Genomic DNA, 20164 nt, shown 5'->3' with positions numbered 1-20164 from the left:
GGTATGAAATATATTCCTGAATGTCCTTCATCTGCCATTATAGAAAGGACAGGCAGCGAGTGATAGAATATCATTAAAGCAGAATGCAGTTTTCACACCAAATGGAACAAATGTTTTACATCTCTGTCACAGGCTGGCTGGCCCTCTAAGGTAAACCAGGCTCAATCTTGCCTGTGATCTAGCAGCTAGCCCCCAGCTGAGGTGACATGGCAATTTAATGATAATTAGTGATCCCAGCTGTGAAAGTGTTAGGAAAAGATTATACAAACAGAGTAGCGGGGAACTCAGTGTGGGAGGGACTGTAGAAAAGGCAGGATCTTCATGCAGGTAGGAGAATCCACAGGGAGTAGGGTCAGGCTCTTGTGGGGTAGGCCCTGAGGTAGGGTCAGTAAACGCGCTTTAGTGGAGTCCAAGACTCCAGGAAGAGAAAAAAAATCCAGGTAGTTTGAAATGTAAAACATTTAAATAGATATATTTTTAAAACCTAATTATAATGCATTGCTTTGAAGAGAGGTGATATGAACAAACAATGGCCTGAGTGTTATGGCAGTTGGTGGTGCAGAGTGGCTATGCTGGCTTTATGTCACCTGAGGTCTCCTCTATGCCAGGGGAATACCCAGCCCAGTTACCCTTTTAGAGCAGCTTTCAGTCCTCTTTGGGCCACCAGAGCCATGAGCACAACATCTGCAGCATGATCCAAGCTGCTCAGTTGAATTTTTTTTATCTAGTGCATGATATACTGGATGTTTTAAAGTAGGGAAGAGGCATTTCATTCCCAGTTCCACCTGTGCTGTGTCTACAGAGGTATGGCAAACATGTATAACTGGTTCATCTTTCAGCCAGTCATCCCCAAACATCTAGACTCATAATCCAGAGGTGTTAAACTGTGAGGCCAAGAATTTCACAGCCAAGAAGGAATATTTGGTTGTGGGCCTTGGCATTAGATACTTGTGGATACTGGAATCTGCTATATGGATTGTTGGCAAGATGAATAAGGATTTCATCACACCTCTTTCAGGCCAGATGGACATGAATAGACAAGATCCTCAAAGATCTGCATTCTAAGGAACTGCATTAACATCAACCATGGAGAACTGAGTCTCTTGCATTGTAAATGGGACCACCTTATCCATCCAGCATGATCAAAGTGAGACGCTTGGGCCCAATGGAAGAGAATCAAACTTTTGCCTTCTCCTCGGTAGAAGTGAAGAGATCTAAGGAAAATCCTTTTGTCTCACCTAATCATTGTGGTAGCAAGGATCAGTTGTCTAGTCTCATCCTTGGCATTCTCCCTGAGGCTTTGGGGAGGAATAAGAATTAAATGCCTCAAGGAAAAATGGGCTTACTTTGAGCCAGGATGCTTTGAAGGGAAGAGCACTGAGAAAGGTGATCTCCTCTGTAATGGGTTATACAGGCCTGTTAAGGTTTTTGAATGAGAACCCTCTACCCCATTCCAGATTTGGCTCCAAAAATACCTGTGGGACAGAGGATGCTGTTGCTGAGAGGTATAATGTGGTCTTGGGGAAGCAATTTGGAGTTTATAATGAACACCATATTTCAGACTCTGACTTCAGGGGCTGAGGTCAAAGTTCCATGAGTAGGGTGGGCTGGAATCCCCTACTCTCCCTTCCACATCCACTTCACTGAAGTCCTTCATGTCTCAGATACGCCTTTAAAGATCTCAAGGCAGATTATACATTACTGGTGCCCATGACTCTGCACAGCCAGGAAGCATTATCTGATTGCTTTGGCCCCTTTGCACCAGCTAGGCCCTTTTTCTCAGGGCCCGCAGCCCAGTAGGTACCGGGTGGGAGTTCCCTTCTGCTCCCCCCGCCTGCCCAGCACTGCGCTGTCCCTGGTGCTAGTCTCCTCACACAGGAGACAGACCTTCACCCTCTGAAGGCCAGGGAGAGACTCCCTGCTCCCTTCCTGGGCAGCCTTTATGTTGGGCCTAGCCTAGCCCTGATTGGCTGGCTGTAATACTGGCCCTGATCGGCTCTCTAAAAGGCCCTCCCTGATTGGCTGCTGCCTTGCGCAGCCACTCTGGCCTGTTGTAGCCCAATCTGGCATGGGGTGGGGCACCACCCCACCACAGTCTTATACAGGGTAAACTCATAAATTGTTCACCCTCTATAACACTGATAGAGAAATATGCAGAGCTGTTTGCTCTCCCAGGTATTAATCATTTACTCTGGGTTCATTAATAAACAAAAGTGATTTTATTAAGTATAAAAAGTAGGATTTAAGTGGTTTCAAGTAATAATAGACAGAACAAAGTAAGCCACCAAGCAAAATAAAGCAAAAACATGCAAGTCCAAGCCTAATACATTAAGAAACTGATTACAGGTAATATCTCACCCTCAGAGGTGTTCCAATAAGCTTCTTTCACAGACTAGACTCCTTCCTAGTCTGGGCCCAATCCTTTCCCCTGGTACAGTCCCTGTTAATTCCAGCAGACATCTTAGGTGGAAAGCAAGGGCTTTCTCATGACTGGCAGCCCCTTTTTGTTCTGCCAGTACAAAAGTTTGAAAGCCACTTGTGTACTAGCTTTCTAAGCACTTAATTTTTATGTACTTATTTTATAATTTCTCTACAGAAAATAGAAAAATGGTGTAACGCCCCACTTGACCTCAACAATTCTTAATGCAGATACTTAGTGTCCCACTCAACTCCTTCTAGTTTAAAACACAAGAAAAATTTGAGGACCCTCAAATATCAGCTTTTTCCTGCTTCTTATAAACCATATTTTGCCCATCCTTTTTGTCGTCTTGACTGATGTAGAGAATGAGACCAGAGAAAGGTCAATGAAAGCTCTCCTCTTTTTTGAAATACAAGTGGTCTTTGCAAGTGGAAAGGCATTTGAGACTCTATTAATGAATTTGGAAGGACGGATGAATTTTCCCATAGGGGTTATAGCTTTCGATTTTGAGGAAGAGGATATTTCCTGTTTAGCTGACCACTCACTACAGAAACAAGTAAGGCTTATAACAGACTGTCTGCCAAGTGTTAATTGCAGACACCTTAACATGGGTGGTGGTGGCTCTAGGACACAATTTTAGGTGGGGCACTGTAAATGAGTTCCCTCTAAACAAAATCCTGCTGCTGCTTGGTGCATCAACTGGAATGTGCATGATATACTACAGGGCAGTGGAGCAGTTGTCACAGCTGTTTTTCAGCTGTTGGAACTAGCCTGTTAAATTATCAGCTTTAAATGTTTCACAGACTTGGGATAAAAGAACATTGATTTTACTCTGGTTATATTTTCTTAGTGGGGCAGGTCACCATCTACTGATTCAAACACTAGTTCTTCTGGTTCCATTGTGTAACTTAAAAAGTCTCCCATCTAAGTACTCATTCAGTTCTTCCCTGGTGAGAGCTGATGGAATCCCAGACCAAGATGGTGTTGTTACAAGCCAAAACTTATTACACAAATCATTCTAAAATGTGTGAAAGCATTCATAAACTTCTGAGCTTCTCCTGTCCCTGGTTTCTACTTACCGTAAGGTTCTGCTGGTAAACCCAAGAGTTAACTGGAAATTGAAGTAAGTTCTCAGTGTAGAACTGGATGCAGGCGTACCAATGAACTACTATATAGAGTATTCCAAACTGGAGTACAATCTCAAAAATGATGTAGGAAGTGTTCCCTATCAGATCTGTTAACTAAAGGAGCAAATGCCAATGGTTATATTTCCTTCTATGGAAGCTACAAATTTACAGGAAGACAAGACCAATCTCAATATTAGGGGCTGATGCTAACCTGCCATATTTTTGCAATGCTTTCCCCAAACAGCTAGTATCACTTCCATCTTACCTGGAGTTAGCTTCAATTTACTCATCCCCCTTGCAAGCCCTAGTCTTGGCCAGTCACCAATAAAATAGGTCTACAAACCCCACATAAAGTACATTGAGCCCTGTCTTCAAACGGAAGGAGGTAACAGTCAGAACAAGGTATACTGTCCACCCCAAATCACTCATCCCAGTTCAAAATCAAGATCCAAAATGTGTTCTCCCACATGCATTGAGGCAGAAATCACCACAGGCTCATGATTGTCAAGGCAGCCATGAGCTCGTGAGCTAACTCTGAAGCACCATTATCCACATGGACACAGAAGTCATTGAAGATAAGAAGCGTGTCAATCCAAGACCAAACCAGATAAATATTTGATCCGTGCATTAGGGAGTCTGAAGTGTAGAACTGCAGAAGCCTGTACATCACAGCTATTCCTAATTTAATCACAGGTGAATATCAACAAACAAATCAATTTTTTGAGTCAGGCACCTCATACATTTGACATCAGATGCTAGCAACACATCTACAATATCCTTCCTCTGCTCATGCTGAACCAAATACTTGACGGAAAAATGCTACAGGCAAGGGCCCTGCAGCATTATCCAGCCAGGTCTCAGTTATATAAGCAAATCATGGGTGGTGATTAACTTATTAAATTGCTGTTCTTGGACTGAACAGTGAAGAGCAGGATCCCTGTCAGCTGATGGCATATGTTCCCAAGGTGAGACCCAAGATGGGATAAGCATCATCCTGTTTTTGTCTGGATGCTCTCTTCCCATCATGATGTCCCAAGCTCAACACAACAAGGATCAAAGAACTCTAACCCCTGAAAATGATCCTCAGCTCTGCATATATCCAGCCCATGGGGCTGAATTGCTTAACTCTTTCAGATACCCTGGAGTGGTTACTGAAGAGGTGCCACTGTTGAAGCTATATGTCAAAAGAAAGGATCCAGTATGACCATTCCTGTGCTCTTGCATATCAGTGGTAGCCAGTTATTTTCATCAGACATTAAACTGTCAAACTGTAGAAACAAAATATGGATAGAATGATAAAAAGAAAGGAATTTGATGGTACTGGACAACCTAATTTTGTTTTGACTCCTCCTTTAGTGTATTCTGGAATAGTCAAAGTAGAGCACATGGTGTTCTATAATGCTTCCAGAAACCCTGCTCATCTTCAACACAACAGAGGCTACAGGACCTAATATATGATGCTCTTGATCTGTCTGTGTGAAGATGGCGTATAGTCTGCTGGGATTTTTCGTCTTGAATGACCACAAAGCTGTATTAAAATAAGGGCAACCTGAAACTGGTTCCTGTTACCAAATGTGGTCATCAGCCAGGCAAAGTTTTGGGGACCTGACTTTAAGAACATAAAAATGGCCCTACTGCGTCAGACCAAAGGTCCATATAGCCCAGTATCCTGTCTTTTGACAGTGGCCAATGCCGGATGCCCCACAGGGAATGAACAAAACAGGTAATCATCAAGTGATCCATCCCCTGTCACCCATTCCCAGCTTCTAGCAAACAGAGGCTAGGGACACCATCCCTGCCCATCCCGGCTAATAGCCACTGATGGACCTATCATCCATTAATTTATCTAGTTCTTTTTTAAACCCTGTTATAGTCTTGGCCTTCACAACACCCTCTGGCAAAGAGTTCCACAGGTTGACTGTTCATTGTGTGAAGAAATACTTCCTTTTATTTGTTTTAAACCTGCTACCTATTAATTTCACTTGGTGACCCCCTAGTTCTTGTGTTATGAGAAGGAGTAAATAACACTTATTTACTTTCTTCATACCAAGCATGATTTTATAGACCACTATCATATCCGCCCTTAGTCATCTCTTTTCCAAGCTGAAAAGTTCCAGCCTTACCAATCTCTCCTCATATGGAAGCTGTTCCATACCCTTAATCATTTTTGTTTCTCTCATAATCATAAATCACACAAAATCCTGATAAGTTGGCAAGTACACTGACCTCATCCCACTCTTCAATGTACCTCTTCATTCTTACGATGCGCAAGAGCTTCAGAACACGGGCAATTAGGACAACTTGAATCACTTGCATTATAACTTGTCTGTCATGCTGAATTGTTGAACTCTACCTCAGGACAAGCATGTAACATGATGATAGAAGTGGCAAAGCTGTAATACTAATCTTTATATTAAAATTCTTATCCATATCTGGCTGACGACTAAAAACTCTTTTTCCTGTTGAACTGATCTTGATGTGCAGACACCAATCAAAAGCTCATGATCATTCAGAGCCTTTGGTTTTTCAACTGGCAACAAAAGATATAACCTAGTGATCATGCAACTTTCTTGCCAGAAGGACAGTTTGCTATGTATTGTTCAGCTCAAACAAGCACAGTATAATCTATCCACACTTTCATACTGTGGCCATCACTGTAGTATCTGAGCACCTGTTTCTTTAGTAAAGCCAGACATATGGGGGTAGGTTAAAAAAAAAAAGTGGTGGTTAGTAATTGGAAGAGTATTTTTTTCATTTTCCCTTTGTATTTATTTGCAAAGTTTTCCAGATTTACAAAAACCCACACATGAAAGAATGAATTACTGTACACAAATAAAATATAATGGAGACACAATGAACATACACAATGGAATGCCAATATAGCAATGCTCAATCCATACAAATAGTTAACAATATGTAAGTGTAATACAACTTTACCTAATGTACCAGTATTTTGTAAACACATATCTGCTATAATAAATTTCCTTGTGAAAACCTACTGTATTTATTTTGCAGTCTTTCATAGAAGGTGTTTTCTGAAATGCTTTGCAGAATAAAAATTAAACAAGAGGGAGGGGGAAAGTAAATGGCATAGACAAGGGAATGAAGTTCTATATTCAAATGCCACCTGAAAATGAATGGAAAGACAATGAAGTGGAGGGTAGGTGTTTCTTATGTTACCTTCTATTATACTGTTTCTTCAAAAGGAAAGGGATACATGGGGGATGGGAAAGGGGGATCTTCTCTCTCAGTCTTTTACATTTAAGATGATTATAATGAAATCTCTAGGGAGAGCAGAAAGTCCAGGACAAACCAGGATCTGAGGTAGCGTGACAGACTTCTGTTACCAATCTGCCTGAGGCGTCAGGTGATAAGGCTGAGGCCACAGGATTGTTAGGGGAGGAGATGAAGGAGTACATTAAGCATCTAAGTTTTAAAGCTTTATCGATAAAATAATAAAATAATAGTGGAGAGTGCTGGGGGGCCTCCACGTTACTCAGAGAAAGGGAAAAAGTGTTAGTGCCCCAAGCCCTAACCCACTTCCATACTCACACCCGCACTACGCAAGGCTGGCCGGGCTGTAATGTAAGAAGAAAAGGGGGAGGGGGGGACAGAAGTTCTGTCCTGTGTGCACAGGTCGTCCAGGTTCTGCTGTTGATCTCCAATTTGCCTTGGCTCTCAGAAGGGTTTTTAAGTCCTGAAGTCTTTTGGGGGCGTTTTGTTCAGTGACCTCTGTTCCCCACGCTCTTTGTAACAGTCCAAACCCGGTCTCTGTGGCCTCCTCAGCTTTCCCAAAACACATGGGCTCCAAGGAAGCAAAATTTTGTATCCCCCCCCCTTCACTGTCTCGTTCGTTTTTGCAATCTCAGCAACCCAGAGCAGAGGGGGAGGGGCACGTGCAGGGCGAGGGCGAGGGTGAGAAGGGAGGGGCGAGTGCGGGCGAGCACGCGGCCAGGGGGGTCGATAAGTGGGATACGCGTGGAGCGACCAAAGGCGCGCGGCGGCGGGTGCGTACGTACGTACGCAGCAGAACTCCATTTCCGGGCGTGTCCCTGACTGGGCGCGCAGGCGCAGTAAGTGTCGGGCTCACGGGAGGGAAGCCGCTGCCCGGAAGAAGTCCCGGCCCGCCAGGCGCCTGCGCATTGACGATCTGTGCGCGGGCCCAGGTAGGAGCGTGCGGGGGTTGCGCATGTGAGCGGGGAGGTGCCGAGGGGCCCCGCGGGGGGCGGGGGCAGCCGGGCGTTGGGGGCCGGGCGGGAGGAGCGGGCTCTCACCGGCCCCTTGTGTCCGCAGGGATCCTGCGAAGCCGCCGCCGAAGATGTCGAGCCTGGCGTCCGCCAGCTGCGAGCCCCCGGGCCCCGAGCCGCAGGAGAAGAAGCCGCTGAAGCCCTGCTGCGCCTGCCCCGAGACCAAGAAGGCGCGGGATGCCTGGTAACCGGGGCCGCCGCCGCCGCCGCGGGGCCCAGTGGCGGGGCGGGTGGCGCTTCCCGCCGCAGCGCATGGGCTTTGCCCTGCGGGCTGTCGCGACTCCACCTCCCCGAGCCCGGCCGCGGGCCCCCCGCGGGTCACGTCCTCCCTCACCCTGGTTGTGTCTGCGGGGCGGGCTTCGGTCGGGCCGGCTTAACTACAGCCCCCGGGGTCGTTCGTACCGCTGAGCGAGCCAGCTGGGTCGGGCTACCTGGGAAGTGCAGACCGGGGCTGTGTCGACGGAAGCCCTCCCCTTTCATCCGGGGTGCGGTCAGCACCGCCGCGTCTCCCGGGTGTGTGGCTTTCCCCGGCACCGCGCCCTGCCCGGCCTGTCGCTGCCCGTGTCCGTTTTCAGTGTAGCCCAAGCCTCCGGCTGGTTCGCCGTGGACAGATGACCCCCCTGCCAAAATCACCATGATAACTCCCGCTAATTCGTTCCCTCCCTTAGTCTGCAGGTAGGTTAGGGCCTGAATAGGGCATGGAAGTTGAGCCTTCTAAGAATGACCTGGCTGGATCGGGCTGATGGACTATCTAGCCCGATAGCCTGTCATCCGGCAGTGGCTGGTGCCAGTTGCTTCAGAGGGAATGAAGAGGGCTAGAAACAAGTGATCCAGCCTCCTAATCCCGGAAATGCTTCAGAGGATGTAGCCGAGGACTTGAAGTGGTGCTGGGGGAGCTTTCCCAGTCATTGTCTTTATTGCCGTTGCGTCGCAAATAGGAATTTCAGTTGCCAGAACTCTGTCTGGAACTTTTCTACATTTTAATTATAGATTAGTCCAGTCCCTCAGAAACAAATAACTAACTTCCATGTAGATAATATTTTAAAGTTCCCAGGGGATCACCTGCCTTTTTCAGGCAGTGATTACTTACTGTTTGGGATTTGTTTTGGCAGCACCATCAATTGATACAAATGATACAAGTTCTCTTTAAATTATCAGGAAACTACTTTAATCCAATGTGTTGATGTTTAAAATTCCAGCACCAATGGTGATGCAAAAATAACTCTCCAGAAAAATCCAGTGTGTATACAGGTCTTATCATTACTTTTATTTTTCTTAATATATTGTCTTAGTCTGATTATAAATTAGCTTTCTGCCTTCTGAGGTACTCCACCCAAATAAATATCTTATGTGGGAGGGAGTTTCAGAGAGCAAAGCTAAAAGGCCCAATCTGCTAAGCATTTTTTAGTTTTCATATACCAACAGAAATTCATAGTGGGTTGAAGGAGGAGGGAGTTACTTGTTAGGTCACAATTAGCTCATCTTCTCAGCTGTGACAGGATGGTATGCTGTAGTATGTTTTGCCCTTTCTAGTTTACATGTCTCAGGTGCTGGGACTTGCTTTACTTCCCTTGAGAGAATAATCCATCTCAGGCTTTGTCTACACTAAAGGGAAAAGTCGATCTAAGCTATGCAATTTGAGTTACATGAATAGCGTAACTCAAATCGACGTAGCTTAGATCTACTTACTGCGGGGTCCACACTACGCAACATCGATGGGAGATGCTCTCCCGTTGACTCCCCTTACTCTTCTCGATCAGGTGGAGAGTCGCCGGGAGAGCGATTGGAGGTTGATTTAGCAGAACCCGCTAAATTGACCGCTGATGCATCGATTTCCACAGCGTCAATCCTCCGGTAAACGTAGACAAGCCTTAATAGCTTGCACTACTTAAGGACTCTTCCTGATATGCATCCTAATTTTTCTTAACTAAGTTTTATCCTGTTATTTATTGCTTTGGACCTCCCTACACATTTCCTTTTTTTTCCCCAGTGTTTTCACCTGTCAGTTAGTGCAAGTCATCTACAAGTTTCTCTTTTCTGTGTATCCAGCTACCAGCCTCATAGCACTCCCTCCTGAGAAATAATACACTCAAGAGTCTTGTGACACTGCAAGTATTCAAGACAAGGAAGTGGGAGTTTGGGTGGGGATATTAAATGGATATACCAAAGTAAAAATCTCACTTCCGCCTGAAAATTGTTTGTCTACTGTCATTACAAGTAACAGAGAGGAACGCTTCTCAGTGTTATGTTTTATTTATGTATATGACAGCCCTTCCTGTATAGTCAGTTCCCTATAGTTGTCTTCTATAGTGTGTATTTCACTACACTTTCTGTATCATCAGTTTCTCTTGTTGCTTTTGGGATTTGCACACGGCAGCGAGTCAGAGAAACACTTAATTTACTTCTTTTAAAACACCAAAATTGGTAAGTGGTTTCAGGACACACATAGTATCAGAAACTATTAACTTTTTTAAAAAAACCTAACTAGCTCTCTCCACATTCTTATGACCCATGCAGCAGACTCTTGTTGCTTCAGACTTTAAAGACTTTTAATACAAGTTAAATCCTAATTTCTGAAGTTTTTACTACAATTTGTTTGCAAACTTGTAGAGTAGAATTATGTTTAGCATTTCATAATGAACCTTGGCCTCACTGAGGAAGTTATCTCACTAAGTGGTATTCTACCCTTTAGAGGTGAGAGAATAGCAACAATAATTTGATACCTGGGTTAAAAATAATATATGCACCTCTACCCCGATGTAGCACTACCCAATATAACACAAATTCGGATATAACGCAGCGCTCTGGGGGGTGGGGCTGTGCGCTCTGGCGGATCAGCGTGTCTGGCTCTGACATGCTGCTCTGAGCGGCGTGTTAAGGGTGCCGGGCTGGGGCAGAGGGTCTCGGAGGGTGGTCAGGGGACAGGGAGCGGGTGGGGGGGGGGGTTGGATGGTTTGGAGGTTCTGGGGGCAGTGCGGTCAGGGGATGGGGAATGGGGGTGTTGGATAGGGTGTGGGAGTCCTGGGGGGCCTGTTGGGGGCTGGGGTGTGGGTAAGGGTTGGGGCAGTCAGGACAGGGAGCAGGGGGGTTGGGTAGGGGGAGCAGTCCTGGGAGGGGTGATTAGGGATGGGGGGCGTTTCTGGAGGTGGTAGTCTGGGGACAAGGAGCGGGGGGGGGTTGGATGGGTCGGGGGTTCTGAGGGGTCAGTCAGGGGGCAGGAAGTGACTATTAATAACAGAAGTGCTCAAGGCCAAAGCAAGTTCAATATAACACGGTTTCACCTGTAATGTGGTAAGATTTTTTTGGCTCCCGAAGACTGCGTTATATCTGGGTAGAGGTGTACACAATTTTTAATGTCTTTAATTCTTACTAATAGCACCTTAGATTATTGCACTAGAATTTCAGAAACCAATTTACTTTTCATCGTTTAATCATTTTAACATTTTTGAGTTGACCGTGAAAATGCTGTAGTTAAGTAGGTCTCTAATGGTCCATGGAGAGCTTGCTGGTCCTCCTTTGGGGCTGGGACTCTGTCGGTTTGCAAGTCAATAAATCAGTGGCTGTTAAATGAATAATAACCATCTATGATTGCAAAGTATAAACCCCACAGTTGGAAATAGGAATTATTTAGGGTGATACAAAATAGTATATGTTACCTGGTTTTCTGTCTTGGGTAGTTAAAAATTAAAATAGGGACAATATAAGCTAAACATCAAGATAACTTCCTGATTGTGGGGCATGGTAGGCCATGGAATACTTCCTTAAGGGAAAGGGCAGGTACTCCCTTCCACTGGACATTTTAAAACTAGGGTATTTTACACAACAGATAACTATCCAGTAGCACTAACTGCCACTAGACATCTTTGAGGATAAGTTCTTAGGATATGAGAAAAGATTAGGCACTTTTATGTAGATAATCAGAACATCCACTGTTAAATTAGACAGCATAAAAAGTTTGTTTTGTAGAATGAATATAAAACCTGTTGCTTCAGAACATAACCCAATCACTAACTGAAGGAATTTAAACTTTCACTATGGTTGAGTTATTCCATAACTGTTCCCTATGGAGTATCTTTCTCCTTCTCTGAATTATTTGATACTGGCTACAGACAGAGACAGAATCGTGGATTGAGTGAAGCAGTATGGCAAGTTCCACGTTATGCTTGGCCAAAGTAGAGAAGGGATATGTGGAGTTAATTTCTGAACTTCTCCATAGTTTTTTGGCTTGGGGTCCTCTCTAGACAAAGCACTGCACTGTATGGCATAATTCTGCCCTGGACAAGGATGGAGGAGAGAGGATCTCAGACTTAATAGGAGTCTTCCATTTCTGTGATGATAAAATGTGTGTGACTGCCCAGGGAACTGTGGGAGACGCGACTCACAGCCCCCACCACTGCAGGGGGAGGGGGACAGCTCCAACTCCATCCCCGGCCACGTGGGAGGGAGGAGGAGACAGCTCCCACCCTAGCCATTGGAGAGGGGTGGTGGGTGGACAGCTCTGGCCCTGGCTGTTGACCGCTCTGGCCACTGCTGCAGGATGGGGTGGCAGCTCTGGCCACTGCAGCAGGGCTGAAGCCAAAGAAATCACTGAGGTCCGGTGAAGTCATGGAATCTGTGATCTCTGTAATCATATTCTTACTCATAGTCCTCCCCTGAGGTGTGTCAATATCAGACCTGTATTTTAGAGGGGAAACTGAGGCACAGGTGTGTAGTAACTAAAAATTATGGCCTAAATGACTTACCAAACATCATGCTGTGAGTTAATGACAGAACCAGGAATAGAACACAGTTCTGACTGCTGGTCCCCTGCTCAAGCCACTAGAACTTGGTGGCTTGCAAAAGAGAACTGTTTTTTGTGTGCGTAAAGTACTTTGGTGCAAACATGAACATGAGGTGTGCTTGTTCCACATCACTGGAATCATTAACCCATGCATATTTTTCACAAATAATACAATGTATTACTTGAAGTCTCTTTAGGTTTCAACTTGATAACTATTCTTAATCATATTTATGGCCTTGTAGCTGCTGGTACCACCCCTTACAGCTACAAATGCTCTACCCTAATAGAGAGATGCCAAAAGTAGCTCCATTGTTCAAAATTCTTCCAGAATTTTCCTTTGAATGGGAACTTTGCACAGACCTGGAAGGTGACAAACTTGAATACTTTTGGAGGAAAGTAAAGGTATAAATCTGAACATGTTTTAATTTTCTAAAGTAATCTTGTGTTCTGAAGTTCTATAGTTGGCCAAGTGACTCAAGGTTTAACACTCAAATCAACTCAGTGGCATTTCTGTTTGTCTGTAATGTGATAACTTTGGAATGCTGTGTTTGATCAATTCCAAAATTTCAGGGATGTTCTAGGTATCCATGAGCATAAGCCCAATGGATTTTGATGCAACTCAGACACTGGAAAAGCCTTACTCCCAGGAAAATCAGGGCGCCCCAGACTGCCTGGTACTGTAGGCAAAAGGATCTTTCTGCCACCCCTTGCTGCTGCCTACACTTGTCAGATGCTGCAGCTTAACTATCTGTACAGAGAGTTGTCTGTAGCCTGGACCCTACAAAAATAAGAGCCTTACAGGGAGGGTTTAAAGTGTGTGTGGTGAATGGGGACCAGTGGTAGTGATGGCATGGGGGGAGTGGAGCAGTGGGGGTGTGGGAAACAGCAACCCAGAGAGGGAGAGAAAAGTAGAGGTGGAGCTGTGAGGAAGCAGGGACCCACAGAGGACTGTGGTGGCAGGGAAGCCAGGACCCAGAGGAGAGTGGGGACAGGGAGAATCTACTTTGTGATTGTGGGGGCAAGGGAGTGAACTAGGAACCGGCAAGGGAATGGACATATGGGGAGTGTTGATGAGGGATGCAGGGACCTAGAGAATGACACCCTGGCATGTGGTGGAGCTGTGGGAGAGTTGCAAAAAGTCCCTGGAATAGAGGGGCATGAGAGGATGGCATACAGGGAGGTTGTGGGGGGATGCAAGGAGCCCCTGATGGGTGCAATGCATGTGTCCCCCTCATTGTTAAGCTCAAGTTTTCAAAGATCTTCACCACCACCACCCCCCACCCGATTTGAGGTTTCATCTTTTCTTCAGAACCTCTTTTCATTTAAAAAAAAAAGATGGCACATAGACTCCTGGAAGAAAAAAAATACTGCCTTGGGTATAACACAGGCAAAAGTATTAACTGACTCAGTTTAATTCATTGGTGTCAAGTGAGTTTGCAGCTGTGCAGCAAAGATGAAAAGCTTAATGAGTATGCCGGTAATGTTAACTTTCCCTTGTCGTCTCCTTGTATTGTCCAGGTTCTCTGAGCATAGAGCCTAGCTGGCAGCTGTCTTCCTCAAAGTCAGCTTGGCTTCCATTGCAAACTGTGACAGACAATGGCCTTCTTTACTAAGAGTAGCCTCCCTTCCGCTTGAAAAGGCTGTAGGGAAATGACAGCCATCTTATCTGAGAGAAGCCTGTGGCTTCATTCCTATGGGGAAGGATGGGAGACAGTCAATATCTTTACTAGGTGTCCTCTCTTTCCACATGCAATAACTAGATGAGGATAGTCTCTCTGAAGTAAACCAGTTAATTCTCCCTGAGGTAAACTGCAGATTAAATTAATTTGAAACTACTGCCTTTTCAATTTATTTTTATTTTAAATATTTAAAAACGAGCAGGGAAAGTCAAACAAATCAGCTGAGTTTAAGGGCAGCCTTATATTAAATCAGATTGTTTCAAATTTTTATTTGTGTAATTGATTTTATGGCCTGCTTACTATGAAATCTGTTATACAATTTCTTCCCTTCATGAACCCTTCACCTGCAAGAGCCATCAGTCCTGCAAATCTGAGGATTACATGGTGTCCGTTTTGCTAGCTAACCAGGGAAATCTCTTTGCCTTGCAGCATCATTGAGAAAGGGGAGGAGCACTGCGGGCCTCTTATTGAGGCTCACAAGGAGTGCATGAGAGCCTTGGGGTTTAAAGTATGAACGAGATGAGCAGCGGGGCTGTATGCATGGTGAGTATAGACTGTGGGACCACGTTCATCACTTGGTCTCTGCCTCTGCAGTGGCCCTGAGAACACAGTAGGTGTCACTAGTAGGTCTGGACTACCAGCACAGCACCTCCTTATATGTGAAAGGTGGTGCCTTAGGATGAAGAAGAGAAGGCAGGCATCTGCTGCTGGCCTCACTGGCTCAAGAGTAACTGCTGCTGGCCTCTAGAGTAGTGGTTTTCAAACTTTTCTTCTGGTGACTCAGTTGAAGAAAATTATTGATGCTTGTAACCCAGCGGAGCTGGGGATGAGGGGCTTGGTTGAGGTGTGGGAGGGGTTGAGGGCTGGGGCGGAGGGTTGGGGTGAGGACTGCGGGGTGGGGCCAGGGATGAGGGGTGTGGGGTGCAGGAGGGGGCTCTGGGTTGGGTTGGGGGCTCAGGGCTGGGGCAGGGGGTTGAGGTAAAGGAGGGGGTCAGGGCTCTGGGCTCAGGGTGCAGGCTCTGGGGTGGGGCCAGGGATGAGAGGTTTGGGGTGCAGGAGGGGGCTCAGGGCTGGAGCAAGGGATTGGGACACGGGCTTACCTCGGACAGCTCCCGGTCTGCGGCACAGTAGGGGTGCTACAGCAGGCTTCTTGCCTCTCCTGGCACCGCAGACTGTGCTGAGCCCCGGAAACAGCCAGCCGCAGGTCCAGCTCCTAGGTGGAGGCATGCAAGTGACTCTGTGCAGCTCGTGCTCACAGGCACCGCTCCCCCCAGCTCCCATTGTCCGGGCACAGGTAGGGACTAGCCTGCCTTAATCGGGCAGCGTCGCTGACAAGACTTTTAATGGCCTGGTCAGCGGTGTTGACCAGAGCCACTGCAGCCCAGTGTCTTACATTCCACGACCCAGTACTGGGTCGTGACCTGCAGTTTGAAAAGATGCTGTATTAGAGGGTTTGCAGTGTTGAAAGGACTGCTGGGAGTCTGCATCCATGTTAAGTAATTCTACAATCACAAAGCACAATCCAACTCTTACTAACAGCTGTCCTGTAATAGATTTGGATTTGGAGAGGGTTATAAACAGGGAGTTTGAGAGGGTATGAAATGATTAAAAATGACAGTGCCTTCTTTAAATATGGAGTTCAGCTTTCCTTCTTTCATCTTTTATTGTCTCACCATCATTACAAAGACACCATATTGTATTCCTAGAGTACCTACAACAGGGAAACTCTGGAAGTGACTGTCACGAGTGTAGTGGTCAAATTGCTGCATATAGTGACCTTTATGACAGGAGGCTGTTGAACTGTTACTGATCATGTCCAGTAGAAGTCTTGTCTCTTATTTGAGGTATTCTTTTTCTTCTCCTAGGTGATTTGCTGTTGGGTGACTGGTTTCTCGGGTGGCTGAACAATATTAAGTTATTTCTGCAAGCTACTTCAAAGAACAAACTTATGAGAAATCTATTTATAAAGAATTTCTAATAAAAACCATATGTATATTGCCTCTGTGGCACCTCCATTATCTGATCTTGACTGGCTGATAGAGATATATTTTCCTCTTAATAAAGGATTTAAAAATGCTCATTCCCCTTTCATTTTTAAAGCAAAGGTTACCCCCACCTTCTAACCCAAACCATTGTCTGTAGTATGTTGGGCAGCAATTGGTTAATGACTCTCCTTTCCTTTCCCTATCCACATTGGAATAAGAACCGCGATAGCTGCAATCATATTAAAATATGCTAGTTTCTAGCGAGATTTTTCCCTCTACTACTAAGGATGGGGAAATCATGCTAGCGATAAGTGATCCTGTTGTGGACAAAAGCAAAGATATGCTGAAGCTTGTAGCTGTTGCCTGTTGTGCAGGGATAACCAGTATTGCAGATAAGTCAGGGCATCTGCTCCTGTAAGCCTGCTGCTCTTTGCACGGAACTTCCCCTAGGGTTGAAACAGGTTCTGCTGCTCCTAATGTTGTGCTGTCCACATCTCCCAAGACAGAAATTTAATAATCATTGGCACTTCTGTACCGTTGCTTGAAAAATTCACTAGCTTGTGGAAAGTTAGGAACTTTCCATGTGAAGTTGGGGAGGCTTAAGTTACCACCTTTTTAAAAATAAGTTTCTAGCCCTCATGGATGCTCAGATATACTCACAGTTAACTGATAACAGTGCTACCTTTGTCCTCCTGAGTCTTCACCCATGTTTCACTATATCTACTGGCTCAGGGCTTTTCTAAGCCTGCTGCAAGGTGAAATTAACAAGACATTTGTCAGTTTCTCTGGTGTTATTCAAAACACTTTGGGTGGCACAAATACTGACACATTTAATTTTGAGTGGTGTGTTTGAAAGCTGTGAGTTGAGTCTATTTACAAGTAAGGGACCTTAAAAATGGAAGCTGGGGAAGGGTGGGAAGAGAAGCAGACCTCCCTTCGCTAACAGCTATGGGTTGGGTGAGAGAACTCATTCTCCTTTACAGCGGCTCTCGACTGGGCCCTTCACATTTGTCCGAGACCTATCCAGAAGCTGATGCAAAAGACTGAGCCTCCTTGCAGTCATCAGAAACAACACACTGGAAGTAACCCCAATGCACTCTCACTTCCCAGAAACTTCTGTCTCTAGTGGTGGTTCGTCTCTTGTGTTAGCCTGTGTTTTGTAGGTTTTGTTTTCTAGTAGAAAGCATACAGTAAGTTTTTATGTTTTGTATCTATAGCCACCTCTACCAAAGGATCTGTAAATGCTTCACATATGTTAATTAAACCTTAACCTGCTCTGTCAGGAAGGTAAATAATATCGTCATTGTATTGAGGGGCAAACGGAGACCCAAAAGGGCAATTGCTTGCTCAGGGTCACAGGTAGTGGCAAACCAGCAATAGAACTTGAATCTTCTGGTGCATATTCCTGCCCTTTGGCCACAAGATCATCCTTTCCTCATTAGTGAAGGCCAAGAAAGAGTGAAAAAGGAAGATGAGTATCCTCCATTTATATTTCTTAGGTTCCAGTTCTCCCTAACCACTGCAGACTACGAATAACTCCCCATCAAGACAGTAGGAGTTGCTTGGGTTGGGTGGAGGTGGGGGTGGGGCGGGGGAAGAACAGCTCTGTGTTTGCTAGGCACCTAATTCTAAGTGTGTCTAACTTTCTGTTGTCCTGTTTCACCCCCAAACAGACTGTGATGAAAGTGTTTTTTCAAATTGCTCTCTCCTGCTGTATGTGGCAGCCTTCACTTACACTGTTTCTTCACCCTACAGTAAGCTGCCAAAGGTGACCCAGGCTCTGGTATTGCTTACTTTGGTACTAATAAGTGTTCCACATGGAGCCAGTCTTCCCAGGGATAAAATCAGCCAGGGATGGTGACTGACTGACTCATTCCATCTCCTTTTTTAAAGGTGTCTTCAAGTCTCATGCTAGCCCTTTCTAGTACAAAATGTGTTAATCCAGAATACAGTATTAGTAAAGGAGCTGCTCATGTCTCTTTAAATGACTAGTGCCAATGGGAATGGTATGATAGGCATGACTGCTGTAAGTTTGTCCTGAAACACAACCACCCTTGTAATCCTATCTTATGCAAAGGCCTATTCCATTGGCATATGCAGGCTGACTTCATGCTGTCGTCCTTTGCATCCATATTCTGACCTCAAAGGATGCATCTGGCCGTGAAAAGTGACTGCTTCCTGACAACCGTGAGAATTCTCCCACCGGAGCACAGCTGATGATTGTGTTACTGATGCAGAGGATAGAACAGGATCCAGTTTGCTCTCCTAGAGCTCTGTTGACACTATAGGATGACGGAAGATGTTAAAACCCTGACTATTACTGTTGTTGTAAGGGACAGGAAGAGCCTAGCTGGATCCTCAAAGCCTGAGTGCAATTTGCAGTAATGATCACTAGAGAAAACATCTTTTTGCAGCATATTGGCTCTGGAATATGCTGGGGGGAGGGTAACTGCTCTCATTGAGTAACTTTTTAGCAGCCACTCTACTACTGTCCGTGCACTTCAAATACATGAACAAGGGGGTATGTTTTTCTTTCTATACTGGATGAAGCCCCTGTGTGTTTGCAGCAAACTCTAAAAGTTTAACATGGTGTTATGTTTCCTGTGGGGTGGGCATTCCTTCCATTGCTGTGCCTGCTGTGTAGCTGCCAGCTAACTTTGCTGACACTAGCATTGCTGCTGCTGTAACATGGATTGTAGAAGGTGCACAACCACCGCCAGTGCTGCCTAGTGGTCAGGCAGTGGTTGGCGGGACATCTCCCTGCTGAAGTGCATGCCTGTCTTGGAGCGCTCACTCCCAGTTGTTTCCAGTCCTTCCCTTTTGCACAGGAGCTTTGCGGGCTGGGCCCTTGAACAGTTACTGTCTTTTCCAGCTGGCATCTCAGTAGGTGAAGGCTTTTGTAGTATTGTCCTTTCAGAGTGGGTAGGGGATTCCAGGCCCTCCCTGTTCACCAGGCTACAGTCCAGGGCCTAAATGGTGGGCAGCTCCAATCAGCACCTTGGAGCTAAAGCCACTGCCCCCCAGACTACTTCCTACCCCAGCCTCCTCTACCTCCCCAGAGTAAGTCTCTCTGACCAGCGTGCTCTGTCCCATGCTTCTCTTTTATGGATTTGCACAAGTCTATGTTGTCAGGTCCCAGGCAATGAGCTCCTAGGCAGTACTTTCCCCTTACAGCAGCTGTCTGCTCCCTTCCACTGCCCCCCCCCCCCGAGCTGCTTTGCTCTCCTTTTAAAAACCCTGCCTCCAGCTTGTGCAGGTTTTGCAAGTGTGTCTGGACGGGGTGGCCTGGGCCCAAAGCTGCTCCTTAATTCCATGCTCTCCAATGTGGGGTTTGTATACACCATCACATAGATCCAAACAGAAGAGCTGCTCACAGAGTAGATAAGTGTACCCTAATTGCACAGTGCCTTCCTCCTATTTCTGGAATAGAAATACAGCTTCCCCAGAGCCTGTTAGAGATAGGAGGGACGATCCTATGGCAGGGTAGAATTTGTTCATTGCACATTTCCAAGCAGTCCCCTTAACGTTCCCCATCCCCCTTTGCCCTGTAGCATCGTAATGTTAAAGGTGTGAAAATCCTATTGGCTCCTCCACTGAAATTTACCCCTCACACATTCATGTTTGCACTGTGTTCAGAGCAGGATCATTGCCCACACTATACGCTCCAGTCTAAGTTTAAATGTCCCACATGATGGAGTTGCCACCATGTCCCCTAGGAGGCTATGCCACAGTCTGACAGGTCTCCTCCCTAGAAAGCATTTCCTGATATCCCGACTATGTTTTCCTTTGCTAGCTTCCTCCCATTGCTATTAGTTATCACCCAGCAGGGAGGTAGACTTTCTGGTTTTGTAATATGATGGACATTCCTTTGCTCCAAAACAATAGCGAGGAATAGAGTGTAAGCGCCCCCCTCACCCACACACGATA

The 20164-nt window shown here is 45.7% G+C and overlaps 1 protein-coding gene across 1 annotated transcript; it reads left to right on the top strand.

Moving 5' to 3' along the window:
• Positions 1-7593: 7593 nt before the first annotated feature.
• On the top strand, positions 7594-16332 carry COX17 (cytochrome c oxidase copper chaperone COX17). The gene is made up of 4 exons (XM_077822823.1): positions 7594-7712; positions 7840-7977; positions 14682-14795; positions 16118-16332. The coding sequence occupies exons 2-3, from the start codon at positions 7865-7867 to the stop codon at positions 14764-14766; spliced, it is 198 nt and encodes a 65-aa protein (XP_077678949.1). The 5' UTR covers positions 7594-7712; positions 7840-7864; the 3' UTR covers positions 14767-14795; positions 16118-16332.
• Positions 16333-20164: the final 3832 nt, after the last annotated feature.

This window comes from Eretmochelys imbricata, chromosome 1 (assembly GCF_965152235.1).
Source record: "Eretmochelys imbricata isolate rEreImb1 chromosome 1, rEreImb1.hap1, whole genome shotgun sequence".
NCBI lineage: Eukaryota > Metazoa > Chordata > Testudines > Cheloniidae > Eretmochelys > Eretmochelys imbricata.
The sequence above is the reverse complement of the archived record's forward strand: the minus strand, read 5'-3'. Positions and strand labels throughout refer to the sequence as shown.